The sequence below is a fragment of the Hyla sarda genome, chromosome 1 (assembly GCF_029499605.1).
Source record: "Hyla sarda isolate aHylSar1 chromosome 1, aHylSar1.hap1, whole genome shotgun sequence".
NCBI lineage: Eukaryota > Metazoa > Chordata > Amphibia > Anura > Hylidae > Hyla > Hyla sarda.
Window position 1 is genome coordinate 465,287,927 of NC_079189.1, and position 25,340 is coordinate 465,313,266.

The window sequence follows — 25,340 nt, forward strand, 5'->3', positions numbered from 1 at the left end:
TAGGGGGTGCAGAGGTAGCAGTCGCCCTGGTGCGGGGGCCTCAACGCACATCTGCCCCATAAAGATCAGTATTATAATTGGCACATGGGGCCCTGTTGCAGATTTTGCACAGGGGCCAAGAAGCTACAAGTTATGCCTCTGACCTAAGACTTCCGTTTCTGGCACTACCAAGTAAAGCAGCTGGAGAGATTAGCTCTTGCTGTATTCACCTGCCAAGATTAGTGACTGCCCTTACCGGAGATGGTCCCTCACCTTCACCAGGTGAGCTCTCGTTTTGACCACTAACTGCTCCACAGCAGTCAAAGCCCCACTCTTGTGAAACAGCATGGCACACACAGCTCCAGCATGCCAGCACACATCTTGTCCTTCTTGGTATCTTTTAAGAATATCGTATAAATGTGGCCAAGATTGAGGCACTTTGAATCACCTGGACCTGTTCTCCAAGATTATCATTGAATTGCAGTGCTGGGACTACCTCCCTCTGTCTTTTCTAGGCTGCTGTCATTTGATAAAAAATACGTTTCCCCAGACTCCTTTATCCTCTACAAACCATATTGCTACTACTGAAACACAAGGATGTCACCCAATTTTTTTTGGTGCTTAGTAAATTTATTTGGGCTTGACGGAGATCGCGCATTTCTTTACATAAGCTTGCCTTAAGTAAGCCCGAAGGAAGGCTCAGTTTCCTGAATGTTAGGGGTTATAATTTGACCTGTCTCATGGGTCATGTGATTTATTGATTCCTTGCAACAGATTACTTTTCCATTGGCCCTCTTGTAGCAGAATTTACAGTGCTGTGTGTGTTTTGCTTATATACCTCTGTAGCCTCTCTACAAATTCATGTTAAATCCTCAGCAGTAATCATGCATATGATAGTAGTGTACAAATAGCTTTCTTTTACCTAAACAGATGTCCCTCTGGGATCACTCAAACCTCCCACATGGTCGAGATAACCATGTTTTTTTATTTTTTTTTTTAGATCTGGCCAGATAAGGGCATACTGGCTGCTGGTTATGCATCCTACTGATGGAGGCTGGTTGACCAACTCAGACAAAAATTCTAAGTATAGGTTGACTCAATTTTTATTGTTACTGTTTTGTTTTTGCACTGGTTGCCTTAGAGAGATCGGTATTGAAGCATGCCCATCTGATTTTGATATGAGTAGCAGCGTTAGACAGACATCGTTATTCTGTATCTAGATATAAATGTTCTATAGTTAAAAGAACGGGCGATTTTAAGGAAATAGTCATTTATTTCGCAAGATGCAGATCTTCGTAGGAATATTCTGGAGAGATGGGAAGTTGAAGTCCTGTGTGAAATACAAAAGAATCTCCCTTTAATTGATGAAACATGAGATAAATAGGTTTAGTTTACCAGTGACTTCCTTATGCCCAACCGCATCACCCATTGCACTAAATGCAAAGCTCCAGCCACATATCTGTGGCACAGCATCTGGACTTGCCCTTATGTAACAACTTATTGTGACATGGTGTTGGCCTACATCAATTGAACATGGTAAGTAAACCTCCTAAGGCTAGGTTTCCACTTGTTTTTTTTTGTACACCTAAAAAAACGCCAGCAAAAACGCCAGAAAAACTGCCACAGGTTTTTCCTGAGTTTTGGCAGTTTTTCTGGCGTTTTTTCTGGCGTTTTCCCTGGTGTGTGGAAACAGCCAAATTTGTCCCCTGTTGCAGTTTTCTCACTGTCTTCATGGTACCACTCTGTGGGTCGGATGCTGAGGGCCCGGTCCACAGAGTGTAAGGAGGTGAGGAGTGATGTACAGCATCACTACTCTCCTCCCCAGCCCTATAGTATACAGGGGGGCATAGTGTACCCGTGTATACTATACAGGAGTCGGGAATCCTGTCACCAGATTGACAGGACTCCCTGCTCCTATAGCCCCTTTGGCGTATACAGAATATACAGCTATCTATAGATAGCTGTATATAGTGTATACAGAACAGGAGGTCCACTTACCTCCCTCGTTTCGGTCACCGCCGGTCCGTGTAGTCCCGCCCCCTAGTGATGACGTCATTGGGGCGGAGCTACAGACATATTCAGGCTAGTCTGAAGCTCTGTTCACATTGTCCGTTTTGGATAATGGGAACAGACCCTTCTGCCAGTGTCTACCCAGACAGGGAGACTCCAGCTGTTGCTAAACTACAACTCCCAGCAGGCCCAGACAGCCTTTGGCTGTCTGGGCATGCTGGGAGTTGTAGTTTAGCAACAGCTGGAGTCTCCGTGTCTGGGTAGACACTGGCAGAAGGGTCTGTTCCCATTATCCAATACGGACAATCAGGGACGCGCACAGACATTTTGAAGGGCAGGGGCTCAAGTAAAAAAAGAGGGCACTTTTCACAATTTAAAAAACGTCTGCCAGACTTAATGGGCAGATGTGCTGCGGCCCAGGGATACAGTGGACTCCCGCCGGGCCTCCTCGACATTCCTATCCCCATAAAAGTTGGTGTTTTTGTAAAATCGAGTGAAGAACAGTTTCTATGAAGGTCTGCCATGTGTTTATACACTTTGGCTGTGCTGTCAGTCTTAGGGTGGGTTCACACTACGTTTTCTCCCATACGGGAGCGCATACGGCAGGGGGGAGCTAAAACCTCGCGCTCCCGTATGCCTTCGTATGCGCTCCCGTATGTCATTCATTTCAATGAGCCGGCCGGAGTGAAACGTTCGGTCGGCTCATTTTTGCGCCGTATGCGCTTTTACTACCGGACCTAAAACCGTGGTTGACCACAGTTTTAGGTCCGGTTGTAAAAGCGCATACGGCGCAAAAATGAGCCGACCGAACGTTTCACTCCGGCCGGCTCATTGAAATGAATAACATACGGGAGCGCATACGAAGGCATACGGGAGCGCGAGGTTTTAGCTCCCCCCTGCCGTATGCGCTCCCGTATGGGAGAAAACGTAGTGTGAACCCAACCTTATTTACAGAAAACATGTGACAGCTGCCCTATAATATACTGTATTATAGAGGAGATTTATACAAAACCTGTGCAGAGAGAGCGGTGCAGTCGCCCATAGCAACCAATCAGATAGTTTTGCAGAAGGCTTTTCCTCTGCAAAGGTTTTAATAAATCTCCCCCTATATGCCCCCACCTGAGCTCTATATGACAGAACCCAGCACTCATCACCCAGCACCCATCCCCAATCACCCAGCACCCATCACCAATCACCCATCCCCAATCACCCAGCAACCATCCCCAATCACCCAGCACCAATCACCCATCCCCAATCACCCAGCACCCATCCCCAATCACCCAGCACCCATCACCAATCACCCACCTTATGCAGGAATCTCCACACAGCTCTGGTTCTTACACTGAAGAGATGGACACCACACAAATATATGCTTACATTCTATAATATACTAGAAAAAAAAAAGAATTATAAATATACAAAGACGGCCAGGCATAGCACAGCATACAGGATGGAGGCAGGGAAGCTCCGCCTCCATTGCGCACAAGACTGACTTCGCATACTAACAATGTGGGGCAATACCTAGAAAATGGAAAGACCAATTTTTGTATACTGCACTGTAACCTAGTGTATTGGGTTTAGTGCGAGTAAACAGCCTGTCAGTTTCCCTTTAATTATATACCGTACTCCCCTTAATTCCCTATATACTGTGCCACCATTCATCTATTAATTCCCTATATACTGTGCCACCATTCATCTATTAATTCCCTATATACTGTGCCACCATTCATCTATTAATTCCCTATATACTGTGCCACCATTCATCTATTAATTCCCTATATACTGTGCCACCATTCATCTATTAATTCCCTATATACTGTGCCACCATTCATCTATTAATTCCCTATATACTGTGCCACCATTCATCTATTAATTCCCTATATACTGTGCCACCATTCATCTATTAATTCCCTATATACTGTGCCACCATTCATCTATTAATTCCCTATATACTGTGCCACCATTCATCTATTAATTCCCTATATACTGTGCCACCATTCATCTATTAATTCCCTATATACTGTGCCACCATTCATCTATTAATTCCCTATATACTGTGCCACCATTCATCTATTAATTCCCTATATACTGTGCCACCATTAATGAACTATATACTGTGCCACTATTATTTAACTATACTGTGCCACCACTAAGGGTGCGTTCACACGTGCGTATTTTCTGCTGCAGATTTGCTTTAGCAGATTTCTCTTCCCATTGTCAATGGGAAGCAAAATCTGCAGCAGCAAAATCTGCAGCAAAAATAGGCACATGTGAACGCACCCTAAGGATCTATACACAGTGCCAGCATACATAAAAAATATAATGTTCCAATATATTGAAATATATACTGTGCTTCCATAAATTCCCTATATACTGTGCTTTCATTTACGTGCTTACATTCCTCCAATAATTCCCTAATAATGTGCTTCATACAATACATACAAGCACATAGCATAAAGGCACATAAAGTACATAGGTAATATACACACATACAGTACATAGGTAATATACACACATACAGTACATAGGTAATATACACACATACAGTAGATAGGTAATACACATACAGTACATAGGTAATACACACGTACAGTACATAGGTAATACACACGTACAGTACATAGGTAAAACACACATACAGTACATAGTTAATATACACACATACAGTAGATAGGTAATATACACACATACAGTAGATAGGTAATACACACATACAGTACATAGGTAATATACACACATACAGTACATAGGTAATACACACATACAGTACATAGGTAATACACACATACAGTACATAGGTAATACACACATACAGTACATAGGTAATACACACATACAGTACATAGGTAATATACACATACAATACATAGGTAATATACACACATACAGTACATAGGTAATACACACATACAGTACATAGGTAATACACACATACAGTACATAGGTAATACACTCATACAGTACATAGGTAATATACACACATACAGTACATAGGTAATACACACATACAGTACATAGGTAATATACACACATACAGTACATAAGTAATATACACACATACAGTACATAGGTAATACACACATAGTACATAGGTAATATACACACATACAGTACATAGGTAATACACACATACAGTACATAGGTAATATACACATACAGTACATAGGTAATACACTCATACAGTACATAGGTAATATACACACATACAGTACATAGGTAATATACACACATACAGTACATAGGTAATACACACATACAGTACATAGGTAATACACACATACAGTACATAGGTAATACACACATACAGTACATAGGTAATATACACATACAATACATAGGTAATATACACACATACAGTACATAGGTAATACACACATACAGTACATAGGTAATACACACATACAGTACATAGGTAATACACTCATACAGTACATAGGTAATATACACACATACAGTACATAGGTAATACACACATACAGTACATAGGTAATATACACACATACAGTACATAAGTAATATACACACATACAGTACATAGGTAATACACACATAGTACATAGGTAATATACACACATACAGTACATAGGTAATACACACATACAGTACATAGGTAATATACACATACAGTACATAGGTAATACACTCATACAGTACATAGGTAATATACACACATACAGTACATAGGTAATATACACACATACAGTACATAGGTAATACACACATACAGTACATAGGTAATATACACACATACAGTACATAGGTAATATACACACATACAGTACATAGGTAATATACACACATACAGTACATAGGTAATATACACACATACAGTACATAGGTAATACACACATAGTACATAGGTAATACACACATAGTACATAGGTAATACACACATAGTACATAGGTAATACACACATACAGTACATAGGTAATATACACACATACAGTACATAGGTAATATACACACATACAGTACATAAGTAATACACACATACAGTACATAGGTAATATACACACATACAGTACATAGGTAATATACACATAGTACATAGGTAATACACACATAGTATATAGGTAATATACACACATACAGTACATAGGTAATATACACACATACAGTACATAAGTAATACACACATACAGTACATAGGTAATATACACACATACAGTACATAGGTAATATACACACATACAGTACATAGGTAATATACACACATACAAAGAGACACTTTGACACATACATACAGGTACAAATATACATTAAGAAACATAAATACACAGACACACATATAACATGGAATATATACTAAAAGATATAGCCAACAGGCACATCATACATACAGGTACACACATACAATCACTCACAGATATATACACACATACATAGATTCACTTGCTCATATATATATATATATATATATATATATATATACAAACACATACATACATACACACACACAAACACACATATATACATACACACACATTGACATACAGTCACTCACATATATACAGTCACTTACACTAAGGCCCCAGCCATCCCTCTCTGCACATACATAGAGATAGACACACTGACATACAATCACTCACATATATACATATACACACACTGACATACAATCACTCACATATATACATATACACACACTGACATACAATCACTCACATATATACATATACACACACTGACATACAATCACTCACATATATACATACACACACTGACATACAATCACTCACATATATACATACACACACACACTGACATACAATCACTCACATATATACATACATACACACTGACATACAATCACTCCCATATATACATACACACACACTGACATACAATCACTCACATATATACATATACACACACTGACATACAATCACTCACATATATACATACACACACACTGACATACAATCACTCACATATATACATACACACACACTGACATACAATCACTCACATATATACATATACACACACTGACATACAATCACTCACATATATACATACACACACTGACATACAATCACTCACATATATACATATACACACACTGACATACAATCACTCACATATATACATACACACACACTGACATACAATCACTCACATATATACATATACACACACTGACATACAATCACTCACATATATACATACACACACTGACATACAATCACTCACATATATACATATACACACACTGACATACAATCACTCACATATATACATACACACACACTGACATACAATCACTCACATACATACATACACACACACTGACATACAATCACTCACATATATACATATACACACACTGACATACAATCACACACATATATACATATACACACACACTGACATACAATCACTCACATATATTTACAGTTACTTACAGTAAGGGCTGCATAGACTGGAGTTTGTGGGCGGGGCTTCTCTCTGCCTCCGCTGCTCCTGTCTCCTCCCTGTGGAGAGAAGCAGAGAAAGGGCAGCTAATGACAGGGTGAGTGGCGCCCCCTTGCTGCAGGGAGGGCACAGCATACTCCATTAAACCACATACAAATCTCCCCAGCAATGGATCCTTTTTACTTCACCTGTCACCCTGAGTCTGCACCTCCTTTTGTGAGGGCACTAGGGGGGCAGGTGAGGAAAAGGGCAGGGGCTCCAGCCCCCTTTCACTCCTATGTGTGCACGTCCCTGGGGACAATGTTAACAGAGCCTTATACCCTTGCCAGCCAGGATTGTGTCTGTAGCTCCGCCCCTAATTACGTCATCACTGGGGGCGGAGCTACACAGACCCGCGGGGACTGGACGGAGGTAAGGGGACTTCTCCATCTTCTGTATACACTATATACAGCTATCTATAGATAGCTGTATATAGTGTATACCGCCCAAAGGGTTAACCTACACTGTCCAGCAGTGTAAGTTAACTCTTTCCTTGCTTGGTTGGTGCATAGCGCACAGCTTAGTAAGGGGTTAAGTGAGCCAGCAATGTGTATACTGTATACACATTGCAGGCTCACTGTAAGTTCTTGCTGGGCAGTAGATATACAATGTATATCTACTGCTCAGGATCAGCTGATCTCCCGGCTCTGTAGCCCTGAGAACAGCTGATCCCGACATTCACATAAGGACGATCGCAGCGGGTGTCAGGAGGAGTGACATCCGCTGGGATCTGTCCCTTACTGCAGGTACTAATACTCCCAACATGGAGTACACTCTGCTCCATGCTGGGAGCTGTAGTACCTGAATTAATAGACAGATCGCAGCGAGTGTCACTCCTCCTGACACCCGTTGCGATTCTACAGTATAATGTATGGATGCGGCTGCTCTTCTATGGTCCCCTGCACTGACGTATATATACACATATTCCTATTTCCCACAGAGTTGTGATTGGTTGGAACCATCTGACCAATCACACCTCTCTGCAGGAAATATGAATATGTGTATATATACGGCAGTGCAGGGGACCATAGAAGAGCGGCCGCAGCATCTATACATTATACAAGAGGATCGAAAGGAACCCCAGCGATCTTTCAATTAGTACAGGTAACTACTACTCCTATCATGGAACAGTGTGTTCCATGATGGGAGTAGTAGTACTACCTAAAAAATAAAAAATAAAAGTGAAACACACACACACTACATTTTTATTATTGTCGGCTGCATTTTTAGTGCCTTACCCGCTCACATAAATTGATCCCTGTTTAAAAATTACTAAAAATGTTGTTATAAAAAAGATATATTTCGTTAAATACAATTTTTTCCATCACTACTGTATCTTTTTTATTATTATTTTTTAATGGTACCCCACAAAATATTAATAAAAAATGTATCTCCAACACTTTTTTGGATCGCTAAAGTCCAAAAGAGAATAAAAACCGCCTGAAAAAACGCCAAATTTAAAACCCACATGGCGTTTTTCTTGGCGTTTTTTCACTGCCATAGACTTCTATGGGAGAAAAATGCCAAGATTTTCCCGAAAAAACGCCAAAGTCTCGACAAGAGGTCGTTTTTTAAAAACTGCCAAGGAGCCCAAAAACGCCAAAAGGATTAAAAAAAAACGCCAAACTGAAAAACGCCAAGTGGATTTGGCATTTTGCAGTTTACTATTGACTTGCAGCTAACATCTGGCCGCAGCGTTTTTTCACAAAAAAAACGCCATGCGGCAAAATGGGCATTTTTATTGGCGTTTTTGTAAAAAAAAAAAACAAGTGTAAACCTAGCCTCAAAGAACCACAGCCTGTCCTTTACATTTTATCCATCAACAGTTAGCACACACACCCCAGTGTGATCTATTTCAAAAAGGATCCACATGTTACTGTTGTATGTTAGTGGTTGTGCTCCTTCATGTGTAGCTTAAAGGGGTACTACCATGGAAAACTTTTTTTTTTTTTATTAAATCAACTGGTGCCAGAAGGTTAAACAGATTTGCAAATTACTTCTATTAAAAAAAAATCTTAGTCCTTCCAGTACTTATTAGCTGCTGAATACTACAGAGGAAATGGTTTTCTATTTGGAACACAGTGATCTCTACTGACATCATGACCACAGTGCTCTCTGCTGACCTCTCTGTCCATTTTAGGAACTGTCTAGAGCAGCATATGTTTTCTATGGGGATTTTCTCCTACTCTGGACAGTTCTTAAAATGGACAGAGATGTCAGCAGAGAGCACTATGCTCATGATGTCAGCAGAGAGCTCTGTGTTCCAAAAAGAAAACAATTTCCTCTGTAATACAAATCTGTTTAACTTTCTGGCACCAGTTGATTTTTTTTTTAAAAGTTTTCCACGGGAGTACCCCTTGATGAGATCCCCACTATTCTTGAACTGATTGTTCAACTGAAACTACTGCTTGGCATTGACAGGGTCGAATTGGAGAAAGCGACCAAAACTTTCATCTCTAAAGGAGAACCTTTAATCTCACTCATAGTAGGAAATTACTCATAAGTAGGCAGTTGTTTAGGTGCAGATATCATCTCCTAGGTGAAGTGCTCTGCTGTGCTGTAGATTGGATGACTATTGCTTCTTTGATTCACAATGCCCCCCTATTCTCAGTTTAGTGCTAGTGCATTGTTGTACTAAATGTTGATATATAGGGAGTCTTGACATTTCTGCCTGGACTGGATAACAGTCCTGTCTCTTTTTGCCTGATCTTTCTTTCCCTTGTACCTTTCTTCCCCATTTCTTTTCATTTTGTTTTTATTATGTACTCACTTAAAAACTATGGGTCAGATACACATTAATATATACATAACTTACTTTATGAACAGTTACCTGTTTTGCACTCTTATATTGTATGCCTTCCTTGTATTTGTGTTACAGAAAAAAAATGGACCTGATATCCTGTGCGTCATGTGTTCCTACTTTACTATTTTTCCAATGCATGCAGTATATAGTAGTTCTCTATATTATTCTATGGGGTGTAGCACATATCACACTTCCTAGGTTTTGTTTTAACATTTGTGTTGGTCTTTCAGAGTGTATTCTCTCCCTGAAAAAGATAGGATAGAGGGAGACCCCGTAAATATTAAATCTGATCAGGGAGAACTGGGTTTATTCTGCTTTACTCATAGAAACTAAAGCCTTCCGGGTCTCTGCAAAGTCAGCACATGCTGCTGTGTCCATGCTGGTTGTTAATGGACACCTCTGGGGTTCAACGGGTCTCTGGAGCAGTCTGTGACATCCCACACTGTTCTCCATTAGCTTTGAAGGATACAATTCCAGTGACCACTATTTCACTACAGAACCCCTAAAAGGGACACCACTCATCCTGGCTTCCAGCACGGGATGCATAATAGTGCACCCTGTGCGCATCCCCAGATGCCATTCCGACCTCCAAAATGTCCGGACTCGCCACAGAGACCTCTCCTGTGCAGCCCTCACCTTGAATAGGAACTGGATGTGTCCCCACCAGGAGACTCCTGCCCAGAGGAGTACTGACTTAGAGGGGGATCTCTTAGGATGAAGGAGACCACAGAGGCCCCAATCAACCACCCCAGGTATCTTTGACCAGGGGCATTGCTAGGTTTTCAAAAGATCTGGGGCCCAGGCCAGGGGTGGGACTGAGGGCGGAGCCACAAAAGGAGGGGCTGAAGTGCAAGACCACTCAATGTTGCATGAGTGTTACTCTTAACACTAGCTCCAATAAGAAGCATTACATGAGTAGCATGTATTAGGTGAGGCCACTCTACGGTAACATCAGCAGCAACGGGGAAGGGAGGGCGGTGGGTGTCAGGAGGTGTTAAGGTGAAAGGTTCTCACTAGGGGTAGGGTTCAAATTTTTTTAACGTGTTCCCTACTTGCTGTGATGGAAGCCGTGGTATAGTGTATTGCAAAAAATGATTTGAACTATAATAATCAAATATACCAATTGCAAAGTAAGAAATCCCACATGTATATAGGCAGACCCCCTTTTTACACACATCTATATAGGCAGACCTCCTTTCTCCCCCAAGTATATAGGCAGGAACGTAGCTAGAAACCCCAGGCCGCTTCCCCAATCCTGGACAACCCCTTACTCGGCCGTACAAAGATATCAGTGAATACACAACAATATAAGTGACTAACAGGCAGGGCCAGACAGACAAAACAGGCATTTAAGAATAAGCAGCCATTTTTTTCTGGTGAGGGTCCAACTGCTGGGACCCCCGCCAATCACCTTGGTTCCAGTTGCTCTCCAGCTGTTATAAAGCTTTAACTCCCATCATGTCTGGAGAGCCTCAGGCATTATGGGAGTTGTAGTTTTGCAACAGATGGAGAACCACAGATTAAGGTACATTGTCACCCATCATCATTGTGGAACTTACAAGTGACTCCAGTTGATGGGACAGTCAGGAGGATATATAATGATATCAGTGACCTGAGTGATGTCTTCTCTGTTGTCTTTTCTTTTCTTCTTCATCTGGTCCAGACATGAGGACTTCTTCCAGCTCCATCTTCTCTGCAGAGTCTGACACCCGGACATCATTAACTCCTCACTTTGTCAGTAGATCCTCATCCTCTGTATGAAGACAATAATCATTATTAGGCTGGGTTCACACCACGTTTTGTTAAATACAGTTCCCGTATACGGCTGGGAGGAGGGGGCGGGGCTTAATCGAGGCACCCGCACTCAGCCGTATTTGGGAACCGTATTTAATGTATGTCTACGAGCCGACCGGAGTGAACCGCAGCCTCCGGTCGGCTTCGTTTTCGGCCATATGCGGTTTCCCGACCACAAGCAAAAACGTGGTCGACCGCGATTAAGCCCTGCCCCCCTCCTCCCAGCCGCATACGAGAACCGTATTTAACAAAACGTGGTGTGAACCCAGCCTTACTCTGCTAAATACTGTACCCCTGAATATAATACTGCCACACACTGTATCCCCTGAATATAAAACTACCATCCACTGTACCTCCTGCACCTAATACTGCCACCCACTGTACCCCTAAATATAATACTACCACCTACTGTACCCCCTGAATATAATACTGCCACACACTGTACCCCTGAATATAATACTGCCACCCACTGTACCCCCTGAATATAATACTGCCACCCACTGTACCCCCTGAATATAATACTGCCACACACTGTATCCCCTGAATATAATACTGCCACCTACTGTACCCCCTGAATATAATACTGGCACACACTGTATCACCTGAATATAAAAGTACCATCCGCTGTACCTCCTTTATATAATACTGAAACCCACTGTACCCCCTGAATATAAAACTGCCACCTACTGTACCCCCTGATTATAATACTGCCACCCACAGTACCCCCTGAATATAATATGCCACCCACTGTACCCCCTGAATATATTACTGCCACCCACTGTACCCTCTAAATATAATACTGCCACCCACTGTACCCCCTGAATATAATACTGCCACACACTGTACCCCCTGAATATAATACTGCCACCTACTGTACCCCCTGAATATAATACTGCCACACACTGTATCATACTAACTATAATACTAAAACCCACTGTACCCCCTGAATATAATACTGCCACCTACTGTACACCCTGAATATAATATTGCCACCTACTGTACCCCCTGAATATAAAACTACCATCCACTGTACCTCCTGCATATAATACTGCCACCCAATGTACCCCCTGAATATAATACTTCCACACACTGTACCCTCTGAATATAATACTGCCTCCTACCGTACCCCCTGAATATAATACTTCCACACACTGTATCCCCTGAATATAAAACTACCATCCACTGTACCTCCTGCATATAATACTGACACCCACTGTATCCCCTGAATATATTCTGCCACCTACTGTACCCCCTGAATACTGCCTCCTACTGTACCCCCTGAATATAATACTTCCACACACTGTATCGCCTGAATATAAAACTACCATCCACTGTACCCCCCTGAATATGATACTGCCACCTACTGTACCCCCTGAATATAATACTGCCACTGACTGTACCTCTAAATATAATACTGCCTCCTATTGTACCCCCTGCATATAATACTGCCACATACACATATCATTCATACATACAGTACATACACACACATCAAACATACACACGCCGCCTCCGCCCCCACACACAATCATAATACATACACATAATATATACATACACATATCATGCATACAGGAAGAAGGAGAATGTCCAGCGCAGCAGAAGCTCAATTGCAGATAATATTTATTCTGACACGGCAGTATAGGTAAAAGAACAGCAGTGACGCGTTTCGACCGCTTAAGCGATCTTAGTCATACTGGCATACGGTTCAGACTGTTGGATGTCCTATATAGGGGAGGTGCTCAAACACACAGGTGTTAATCATCCTATCTTAGTGAGGAGTACCTCCCCCAGCACAGGAAGTTCCATTACAAATAAAAGTAAATAAACATAATCCATTCACATACATCAAATTAAACATAAACAAACCCAAAGAAAAAAAGGAAAAACACCATGTGTAAATCCAATAAAATCTTTGTAATGTGCAATGAGGAAAAAGGAAAAGAACAAACAAACAAAGCTCATGAGGAAGTTTGGTTTAACGCACCATGTAATGCCTATGTGGATATATTGTGGTATTATTTTCATTCCGACACTATGTGTCATACGCAATTACACAGTGCGAAAAAACACCCTGCCACTGTCATGACTCAAATGAGGGCAAATAGTAATAACAGATATAAAAAGAAAAACCTTTTCCCAGATGGGGGGCAAAAACATGATTGTTGCAAAATCTCTATCTGTGTGGATATACTCAATAGTGTAATATTACATCTTGTCTTTTATTTAACCCCTTCGGGTATCTACTATCCAAACACATGATCCAGTAAACTTCCCTGTCGAGAAGTTTTTGCCTATGATTCCCTCCCCTCGTTGGCATGGCTACTCTTTGTATGCCTTGGTGAATAAGTGTATCAGTGTTGCCATTGTGTTTGTCCGCACAGTGTTGGCTAATCATGGACACATGTCTAAAGTTAAAGTGCTTGATATCAGACAGATGTTTCCGAATCCTTGTCTTCAGGGGGCAAGTAGTGCACCCTACATACTGTACATTGCACTTTCGACATGTGACCAGATAGACAACGTAGCTCGTGTTGCAGTTTATGTATTGTCTTATGGTATGAACCTCATTTCTAGTGGTGGAGCAAAATTCTTTAGATGGACACATAATACTGCAGCACAGACATTTTTGGTGACCACATTTGTAAGAGCCAGTATAAGTTAACCATGTGGGTGGTCTCATAGTCCCTGTTTTAAAGAGACTAGGGGACACCAGTTGTCCTATTGTTGGTGCTCTCTTCGGTACACATCTGTATCCCTTTTGCAGTGCGGATCTATAGGTAGGATCACCCATAATAATTGGCATATATTTGTTTATGATTTTTTTGATAGACCCATAGTCCGCACTGTATTGGGTAACAAATGTGACTGGTTGTTGACTTGCATCTTTTTTTTTCGATTGTCTCTTTTTCCCAAATATTAAGTCTGATCTATTTTTAGTCCTTGCTATGTTAGCCGCCTGATATATTAGCCCCTTTTGGTATCCTCTGTGTGATAAGCGGTCACTGATTTTTGTCACCTCCTCTTCAAAGTCACTGTCCTGCGAGCAGTTGCGACGTGCGCGTATCATCTCCCCCACAGGCACATTTCTTGCAACGTGGGGGGGATGGCAGGAAGCAGCATGGAGGATGGTATTGGCTGAGCTTGGTTTGCGGAAAGAACATGTTTTAATTTTATTAGTGTCTGGGCATCCACAAATAGTCAAGTCCAGAAATGTGACCTCATCCGCAGCCAAGCTGACAGTGAAATTGAGATTGGCAGTGTTGTCATTCAGATACCTGGAAAAGGTATAAACGGCCGCTACATAGGACCCCCAGATAAACAGGAGGTCGTCGATGTAGAGCCATACCATTGGATCTGGGGCGTAAAGGGGTTGTGGGGAGAGAAGAGTGTCCCCCTCTCCCACCAACACATGTAAATGTTGGCGAGAGAGGGGGAGAACTTAGCCCCCATCGATGCTCCGGTGGTCTGCAAGAAGAAATCACCGTCAAACATACAGAGTACCCCGAATATGTCTCCAAAAATCACGACAGTGCAATCAAGGCCTGGTCGTGGGGTATCACTGAGTAAAGAGACGTGACATCGGCAGTAAGCCAAGTCCAGCCCCGCTGCCAATTCATCTGGTCAAGAATGGAGAGGAGGTGACCAGTGTCCTTAATGTGGCCTGGCATCTCTGCTATCAATGGTTGGAGCATGGCATCCACCCATGCACAAAGATTTTCATTGAGAGAAGAGATGCCGGCATATCATGCATACACCCGCCACCTCCAGATCTCCCCCGCCCCTGCATAATACATCTCCACACATCATACATACATACAGTACATACACACACATCATTCATACATCATACATACAGTACATACACACACATCATTCATACATACCCACACATCATTCATACATACAGTACATACACACACATCATTCATACATCATACATACAGTGCATACACACATCATTCATACATACAGTACATACAAACACATTCATACATCATACGGTACATACACATACATCATTCATACATACAGTACATACACACACATCATGCATACACACATCATACATACAGTGCATACACACATCATTCATACATACAGTACATACACACACATCATTCATACATCATGATCTCCTCATGAACAAGCAGATACCATTATTTATTATTTAGGATGGCTGAACGTGTGCAGCCCACAAATTACCCCCCCGACCACAAATTAAATTCCGCCTCCACGCCCATCAACCCTGTACCTCCCCTGCGACCTCTACAGCTACACCACTGTATATAGGCAGATCCCCTTTTACCCACCCCATGGGTGAGATTTATCAAAGTGTGTGTAAAGGAAGAGTGGTGCAGTTGCCCATAGCAACCAATCAGATTGCTTCTTTCATTTTTTTTAAAAAGGCCTCTGAAAAATGAAAGAAGCAATCTGATTGGTTGCTATGGGCATCTGCTTCCCTTTTCCTCTACACAGGTTTTGATAAATCTCCCCCCATGTATATAGGTAGACCATTCCCCCTCTTACGTGTACCTCATTTGCGGCTTGTTTTGCTTATCCTCTCTAACCGTGTGCAGCAGCATGATGACATCACCATACTGTGGTGCTGTTGCTAAGTCTTGAGATCTTGGCCTATAATGTCTGAAGCCTTCAAGAGAAGCAGCGGGATATGGAGCTGTTCTTTTCCGCTGATGCCACCCTTTATTGCAAGTGGCCCTGAACTATTGTGGATGGTTGCGGGCAAGATTTTGCATTGGACCAGCTGAGATTAAGGGCACTAGCCTTTTTTTTTATCCGGAGCACAGACCTCAGATGTTTTTACATTGGGATGTGATAGAGGAGGGGTCCTTTTGTTAAACCTTTTTTTTAAACCTCTGTTTCCTGTCCCTACAGTGATGAAGGAGCATATGAACCATATGAAGTAGCAGCAAATCTTTTCTTTTAATTTAAGCACTGACTGATATATAAAGTAACAAGAATATACAAAAGATATAAATATAAAGTAACAAAAAGATAAATAATAAGGCAATTTTACATGTTTCAAACAGGTCTACACCTTTAGTGCACAAAGCTAGAGGAACTTTGTCGAAAAGCAAAGATAGTAAGAGTAACAAGGAACCAGAACTTACTGCGAGTCCTGTGTTGATGACTGAAACTGCTGCTGGTAACTCAAATCAGCATACAACAGAAGAGCCATTTCCTACTACATCTTATAACAAGGTATTCTAAAAGGAGAAATATTAAGGTTTAGCTTAATTTGTACATACGCTTATGTTGTGTCCCTTTCAAAGAAACTATCACATCTGAGATACAGTACTTCTGCTTTTATAATTTTTTCCTTAGATAAGCACTTCTCTGCATGCAGGGTTGTGAAAATCCTATCGCCCGACGCCTGGGACATGTAGTTCCGGGCACCGGGCAGGTGAATTATTCATAGATTTAGCCCTGTATCGGGCAAGCAGGGACAGACAGACTTCCCCCTTATTTTTATTTAATGCCGGCGTGAGGCGCAGGAGCGGATTCAGACTTGCATGGGATGCAAGTCTGCACCTCACACCGGCGCTCAGGGTGTATGGAGGGGGCGGCGGCCCCCAGCTGATTTCAGTAGCTAGGGGTCGCTGCTCAGAGCCACCCTCCCCCAAACCCCCCTCCCCCCCAATGATGTGGGGGGGGGCAGCGGCAGGTGTATGTATGATGTGTGCATATGTATGGTGTGTATGTGTATATATGAAGACTAAAAAAGTGATTTAAATATTTTCAAAAGTGCGTATATATATGAATAAGCCCCTTTCCTAAAAAGTTTCCAATTTTCTTTAAATAAAAATAATGTACAAAAATAAACATAGGTAGTATCGCTACATGTGGAAACGTCCAGGCTATTATAATATGATGTTAATTAAACTGTACAGTGAATGGTGTAAATGTAAAAAATAGTCCAGTATTACTCATTTTTGGTCACTTCATATGAGAATTTTTTTTATAAGGTGATCAAAAAGTTCCCTCTGAACATAAATGGTTCCGATAAAAACGACAGATCATGGCACATAAGATTACCCTGGGCTTGCCTCGGGCATAAAAGGAGATAGCTATAGCTCTCCTGCCGCCAATAGCCTGGCATGCTGCGATCGCCGTGGTCGGCTAATAAACCATTAGATCACCACTGTCTAAGTTACCTACTCGACTGTTGTTGCGGACTGTATTATGTAGGTAGGACCACACAGACCCTTAGGAAACGCTTGAACGGCCATTGTCATAATTGTAACATAGGACACCTAAAACAAAGCGCCTCCAGACACCTAACGGAGAAGCACAACAAGGACTTTTCATACATCAGAGTGACCGCCATCGAGCAGATCTCAGAAGATACAGAAAACAGGCAGATCGCACTCAACCGCAAAGAAGCATATTGGATATATAAACTGAAATGTCTAACCCCAGATGGCCTCAATGAGTGCATAAAACTATAACCACTCATCCACTATGGATCCCCCCTCCCCATTTTCTGACATTTCACAATTATTGGTTTCCCATAAGCCCTCCCCACACTGTCCATTTTGTCCACAATGGAGCGCTACACGCGCCTCCCGCTTCTTCAGACCGCGCAGCTCCTTCAGCACATCGCGCACTTCCAGTAACTCCCCCCTTCGCTCGCATAAAAGACAGGATGCCGCGATCACCACGGCCACGCCATCCTAGCACAACACAGGCTACAGGACGTCTGAAATGTAAGTACTACTATGCCTTCCCCCCCACTCCCTTTCCCTTTCATGTCTCTCTCTATGAACTCCCCCCCCCCCCCCCCCCCTTTTGGACACAGTTTTTGGACCTTTTTTTTTCTTCAATCAATAACCACTGCATAAATGGGACTCTGCTTTCCTGCATATTTACTTTTATGTGTATTTCCCAGCCAGGGATGCATTATACCTTAGACACTTTTGGACATATTTTCCTGTGGAGCTAATAATCACTGCAATAACGGATCTCTGTTTTCTTTTTCTCTGTTTTCTTTTTTATGTATATATTCCTGCATATTGTGTGTTGACTGCATACTGGGCATGATTTCTCACTCCCCCTTTTGGCCTTTTACCTTTTTTATTGTTACCCTCTGGCATGAGGGCCTTTTTTCATCAGATGTGGACATCTATCAGTTGTGGACATATATCTAAACCTCACCTAACCTCCTTTTATCAGTTGGGGACATTTATTAGTTATGGACATACATCTAAACCACACATAACTTAAACCACACAAAACTCAGGCACTCAGCCACACTTTCCCAACTTTATATTGGGATACACATCCAGGAAAGGAACTATAATTGATCTATCTAGTTCCCTATAATACGCATATAGACATCCCCTATTGTATATATACTGACAATGGATGTGTTTACACTTTTTCTGCTGTAAGTGCTCGTTATTTTACTACTAAAGTAATATCCACTTCCCCCGCAGCATACATTTGCATTAAAATTTTTATTTTTGATCTTACATATGTATATTTTTATATCCTTTTGGATTCCCCTATCCTACATATTCATGTGTATATATATATATATGAATTTATATATATATATATATATATATATATATATTACAACCAATATCCTATTTTACCTGCCTCCACTCTATGTGAAATGAGCTTTATACGTTTATATCCATTTGTCATCTTTTTAGTAATTGTTTTGTGGACCTGAAGAAGGCACATGCTGGTGCCGAAACGCGTTGTCCTATCGCTCTGAACCATAATAAACTGTCCTGTGCTACAGTGGCGTCCTGAATTCATTTCTCAAAGCAGTAGTGCTTGTTTACAACCCCCTTTTCCTCTCCTTCCACTGTCTCCATTGTTTCCGTACCCTTTGCGGATACGGATAGGGGTTTCGAGCTGCATAACTGTCGCTACCACCTTCCATTTTGCCAACTCCCCAGGTGAGGTGCTGCTGCTGATAACCTCAGCAGGACATCACATTACCTTGAGTGCAGTGGTTTCCAACCACGTCTCAACTACACATGAGAGAGCGCCTGAGCAGTGAGCACTGTGGTGCTCCCGGTGGAGAGATCACCGCTCTTGCCGGCTCAGCCCGCTACCACTGAGCCGGCAAGAGCGGTGATCTCTCCACCGGGAGCACCACAGTGCTCACCTAGTCTTATCTCCAGACCAGGCATAAGGTAACATCAGCCCGGTCGGATTTTAAAGTCCCCCTATACCATGGGTACTCGGACCCTGAATTGTTGGGTATCGTGAGTACCTTGGGGGGGTTCTTTTGAATAATATAATTAGTGTCTAACAATAATAATAACTTGTGCATGAAAAATAGACTGCAATGTCCCATCACCAAGGGCATATTTAGAAATAAGTTGACACTAGGAGAGATCACTATTTTCTCCTTGGTTTCTGTTATAATATCACTGTCTGTGTAACAGTGGTAACAGAAACATTTCTTCTTCTTTGCGTATGATGCACCCATGCGGAATAGTGCATCCGCAACTCTTCACTGGACCTTATTGATATTTGTGTGGATTCAATTCCATATGTATTCATTGATTTTTGCTTTAATTCTTTTGGATATCTCAAGCTATAATATCTCCAATTGTTTCCCCTGAGGACTCTGCTGATACAAGCAAAAGAAACGCGTAGGGAATCTAGGGATATATAAAGGAAATCCTAGGGTCAGGTTCCTGTGTGGGGCCGCCCTTCTAAGGGCGATGCAACACTTGCCAAGAAGGGAGGTCTAGGGTGAGATATAGGGTGAGTTTAGAAATAGGATCACATCCTTGACGGCCCATACTCACTGACTATCCCCTCACATACCTGTACCCATTTCACAACTGTGCTTAATCTTCACCCTTGTTTGATTAGCACATCTAATATTACTATCACAATTATCTATTTGTGTTGTTGGTCCAAGCTCTATTTTAACTAGTCTAATAAAAGTTAAATTTTATTAATATGCTTTTCCTCAATAGAGATTGTTTTTTTTTTTACTGTTCTAATGCACAGTTATATGTGGCAGGCAGGAGGCAAAGCTTCCCACTCCGTCTCCAGTGAGAACAGCTGTAGAATCACATTACACTGGGTCTTGCGCTGGAGATAGAACAGAAAGCGTAGCCCCCTAATGCACAGTTATATGCTGTGGGTAGAACCAGCTATCAGTGTAAAGATGTTGCAGCGCCAAATTCAAAATTAAAGTGATTTTTAAAAAAAAATGTGCACAGTGCTGCACCATAGTAATTTTTCATAAAAGTGCCTAAAACTGTAGAGGTACACTTTAAGTCAATAACGCCCCCTTATGTACACCCCTGAAAACAAATGATTTACTTATATAGAATATGGACATTGCATTTTCTTTCATTTTAGCATTTTTATTTTTTATTTTTTTTTTTGCTACCCCTCTGTGACATTCAACTCTGACAGAAAGACCATAAAAAGGCAACATAAATTAGTAACAGTTTATGTTGAACTAAGCTGGAACAGTGACAGAGGTGTCTATGAGGGAGTCTCTCACTAGTAAACACAAAGTGATACCAGGCCTGTAAGTCATGCAATTGTCAGGCAGCCTCCTTCTCTATTCGTATCATGGGCCTAAGCATATATTTAGCTACCTGGCATTCATTAATCATGTGCCAGGTCAATTGGTGCCTATGCGGTGGTGTCATTATAGAGGTCGCCAAGGCGACTGGGCCTCACAGTCCTGGGGGCCTGCTTTTAAATTACCTCTTTCTGGGGCACAGGCCCCGGATAGGCCAGGGGCTGATGGGAGTAGACGTGCTCCACGCAGGAACGCACGTCTAGTCCAATCACCTGACCTGTCCTGCCTACATCCCCCCAGAGAGGCAAAGACGATCCTCCCCGTGCAGCGACAGGAGCAGCTGCAGCAGCCTCCGCTGCCTCACCGATCCCCGGCAGGGTAGGTGAACCTGTGTGGGTTGTGGGTGATGGTTAGGAGCCTACATTGGTGATGAGAGGTGAGAGGGGTGGGGGGTTATGGGGGGGTACTGAGAGGTGCAGGGGGGTTATGGGGGTGGTGAGGTGCGGGGGGTTATGGGGGCGATGAGAGGTGCGGGGGGGGGGGGGTTATGGGGGCGATGAGAGGTTCGGGGGGTTATGGGGCGATGAGAGGTGCGGGGGGGGGGGGTTATGGGGGCGATGAGAGGTGCAGGGGGGTTATGGGGGCGATGAGAGGTGCGGGGGGGGTTATGGGGGCGATGAGAGGTGCCGGGGGGGGGGGGGTGGTTATAGGGGTGATGAGAGGTGCGGGGGGGGGGGGTTATGGGGGGCGATGAGAGGTGCAGGGGGGTTATGGGGGCGATGAGAGGTGCGGGGGGTTATGGGGGCGATGAGAGGTGCGGGGGGGTTATGGGGGCGATGAGAGGTGCGGGGGGGGGGTTATAGGGGCGATGAGAGGTGCGGGGGGGTGGTTATGGGGGCGATGAGAGGTGCGGGGGGGTTATGGGGGCGATGAGAGGTGCGGGGGGGTTATGGGTGCGATGAGAGGTGCAGGGGGTTATGGGGGGCGATGAGAGGTGCGGGGGGGTTATGGGGGCGATGAGAGGTGCGGGGGGGTTATGGGGGTACATTGGTGATGAGAGGTGAGAGGGGTGGGGGGTTATGGGGGGTACTGAGAGGTGCAGGGGGGTTATGGGGGTGGTGAGGTGCGGGGGGGTTATGGGGGCGATGAGAGGTGCGGGGGGGGTTATGGGGGCGATGAGAGGTGCGGGGGGGTTATGGGGGCGATGAGAGGTGCTGGGGGGTGGGTTATGGGGGCGATGAGAGGTGCTGGGGGGGTTATGGGGGCGATGAGAGGTGCGGGGGGTTATGGGGACAATGAGAGGTGCGGGGGGGGGGTGATGAGAGGTGCGGGAGGGTAATGAGAGGTGCGGGAGGGTAATGAGAGGTGCAGGGGAGGTTATGCTGGTGATGAGATGTGCAGGGGGGTTATGGGGATGATGAGAGGTGCAGGGGGGGGGTTATGGGGGTGGTGAGGTGCAGGACGGGTTATGCGGGTGATGAGAGGTGCAGGACGGGTTATGCGGGTGATGAGAGGTGCAGAGGGGTTATGGGGCTGATGAGAGGTGCAGAGGGGGTTATGGGGGTGATGAGAGGTGCGGGGGGGGTTATGGGGGTGATGAGAGGTGCGGGGGGGGTTATGGGGGTGATGAGAGATGCGGGGGGGGGTTATGGGGGTGATGAGAGATGCGGGGGGGTTATGGGGGCGATGAGGTGCGGGGGGGTTATGGGGGCGATGAGAGGTGCGGGGGGAGTTATGGGGGCGATGAGAGGTGTGGGGGGTTATGGGGGCGATGAGAGGTGCGGGGGGTTATGGGGGCGATGAGAGGTGCGGGGGGTTATGGGGGCGATGAGAGGTGCGGGGGGGGGGGGGTTATGGGGGCGATGAGAGGTGCGGGGGGGGGGTTATGGGGGCGATGAGAGGTGCAGGGGGGTTATGGGGGCGATGAGAGGTGCGGGGGGGTTATGGGGGCGATGAGAGGTGCGGGGGGGGGTGGTTATGGGGGCGATGAGAGGTGCGGGGGGGTGGTTATGGGTGCGATGAGAGGTGCGGGGGGGTGGTTATGGGGGCGATGAGAGGTGCGGGGGGTTATGGGGCGATGAGAGGTGCGGGGGGGGTTATGGGGGCGATGAGAGGTGCATTTTTTGGGGGGGATGATGAGAGGTGCAGGGGTTTATGGGGATGATGAGAGGTGCAGGGGGGGTTATGGGGGCGATGAGAGGTGCATTTTTTGGGGGGGGATGATGAGAGGTGCAGGGGTTTATGGGGATGATGAGAGGTGCAGGGGGGGTTATGGGGATGAAGAGAGGTGTAGGGGGGGTTATGGGGGCGATGAAAGGTGCGGGGGGGGTTATGGGGGCGATGAGAGGTGCATTTTTTTGGGGGGGATGATGAGGTGCAGGGGGTTATGGGGATGATGAGAGGTGCAGGGGGGGTTATGGGGATGATGAGAGGTGTAGGGGGGTTATGGGGATGAAGAGAGGTGTAGGGGGGGTTATGGGGGCGATGAAAGGTGCGGGGGGGGTTATGGGGGCGATGAGAGGTGCGGGGGGGGGGGTTATGGGGGCGATGAGAGGTGCGGGGGGGGTTATGGGGGCGATGAGAGGTGCGGGGGGGGTTATGGGGGCGATGAGAGGCGGGGGGGGTTATGGGGGTGATGAGAGGTGCGGGGGGGTTATGGGGGGCGATGAGAGGTGCGGGGGGGGGGGGGGTTATGGGGGCGATGAGAGGTGCAGGGGGGGGTTTATGGGGGCGATGAGAGGTGCGGGGGGGGGGTTATGGGGCGATGAGAGGTGCGGGGGGGGTTATGGGGGCGATGAGAGGTGCGGGGGGGGGGTTATGGGGGCGATGAGAGGTGCGGGGGGGGTTATGGGGGCGATGAGAGGTGCGGGGGGGGGTTATGGGGGCGATGAGAGGTGCAGTTTTTTTGGGGGGATGATGAGAGGTGCAGGGGGTTATGGGGATGATGAGAGGTGCAGGGGGGGGGGGGGTTATGGGGATGAAGAGAGGTGTAGGGGGGGTTATAGGGATGATGAGAGGTGCAGGGGGGGTTATGGGGATGAAGAGAGGTGTAGGGGGGGGTTATGGGGATGAAGAGAGGTGTAGGGGGGGTTATGGGGATGACGACAGGTGCAGGGTGGGTTATGAGAGGTGCAGGGGGGGTTATCGGGGGTGAGGAGAGGTGCAGGGGGGTTATGGGGGGTGATGAGAGATGCAGAAGGGGTTATGGGGTGATGAAAGGTGCAGGGGGGGTTAAGGGTGTGATGAGAGGTGCGGGGGGGGGGGGGTTATGGGTGTGATGAGAGGTGCAAGGGGGGGGAGGGTTATGGGTGTGATGAGAGGTGCAAGGGGGGGTTATGGGTGTGATGAGAGGTGCAGGGGGGTTATGGGGGGTGATGAGAGATGCAGAAGGGGTTATGGGGTGGTGAAAGGTGCAGGGGGGGTTATGGGTGTGATGAGAGGTGCGGGGGGTGGTAATTTTTTGCATCGGAGCTTGTTGTATCTAGCTATGCCCCTGTGCCTATGGAAACATTCAGTGTATTTATCCAAGCATCAATGTCTCTTGGAGCCTGTTCACATCTCTTTTTGACCATACTTTTCATGTAATAAAGTTTTAATCTGTTCACATCACAGATACAGGTGGTGTACAAGACGTCTCTCCACTGCGGTCAAGTTTAGTGAGATTTCTGGTGCCTGCACACTGAGGAATGCTGTGGCAACTTTAGTCCCAAGTTGGGGTAGGATAGGCGATAGGTGTCTGATTGTGGGGGGTCAAACGCTGGGACCCC

General features: G+C 44.7%; 1 protein-coding gene and 1 long non-coding RNA gene across 2 annotated transcripts in view; one reads left to right on the forward strand and one right to left on the reverse strand.

Annotated features, from left to right (window-relative positions):
• The window catches only part of RAD9B (RAD9 checkpoint clamp component B), a 259,479-nt gene that overhangs the window by 227,887 nt on the left and 6,252 nt on the right, over positions 1–25,340 (forward strand). The window contains exon 12 of the mRNA XM_056518258.1: positions 17,093–17,264. Coding sequence (XP_056374233.1) covers positions 17,093–17,264 — 172 coding nt within the window. The remainder of the gene's footprint in view (positions 1–17,092; positions 17,265–25,340) is intronic.
• Positions 737–7,682, reverse strand: LOC130284990 (uncharacterized). Its single transcript, XR_008847208.1, has 3 exons — positions 7,396–7,682; positions 3,295–3,379; positions 737–1,309 (listed from the first exon to the last, which is right to left on the reverse strand). It is a non-coding gene; the product is annotated as an uncharacterized LOC130284990 (long non-coding RNA).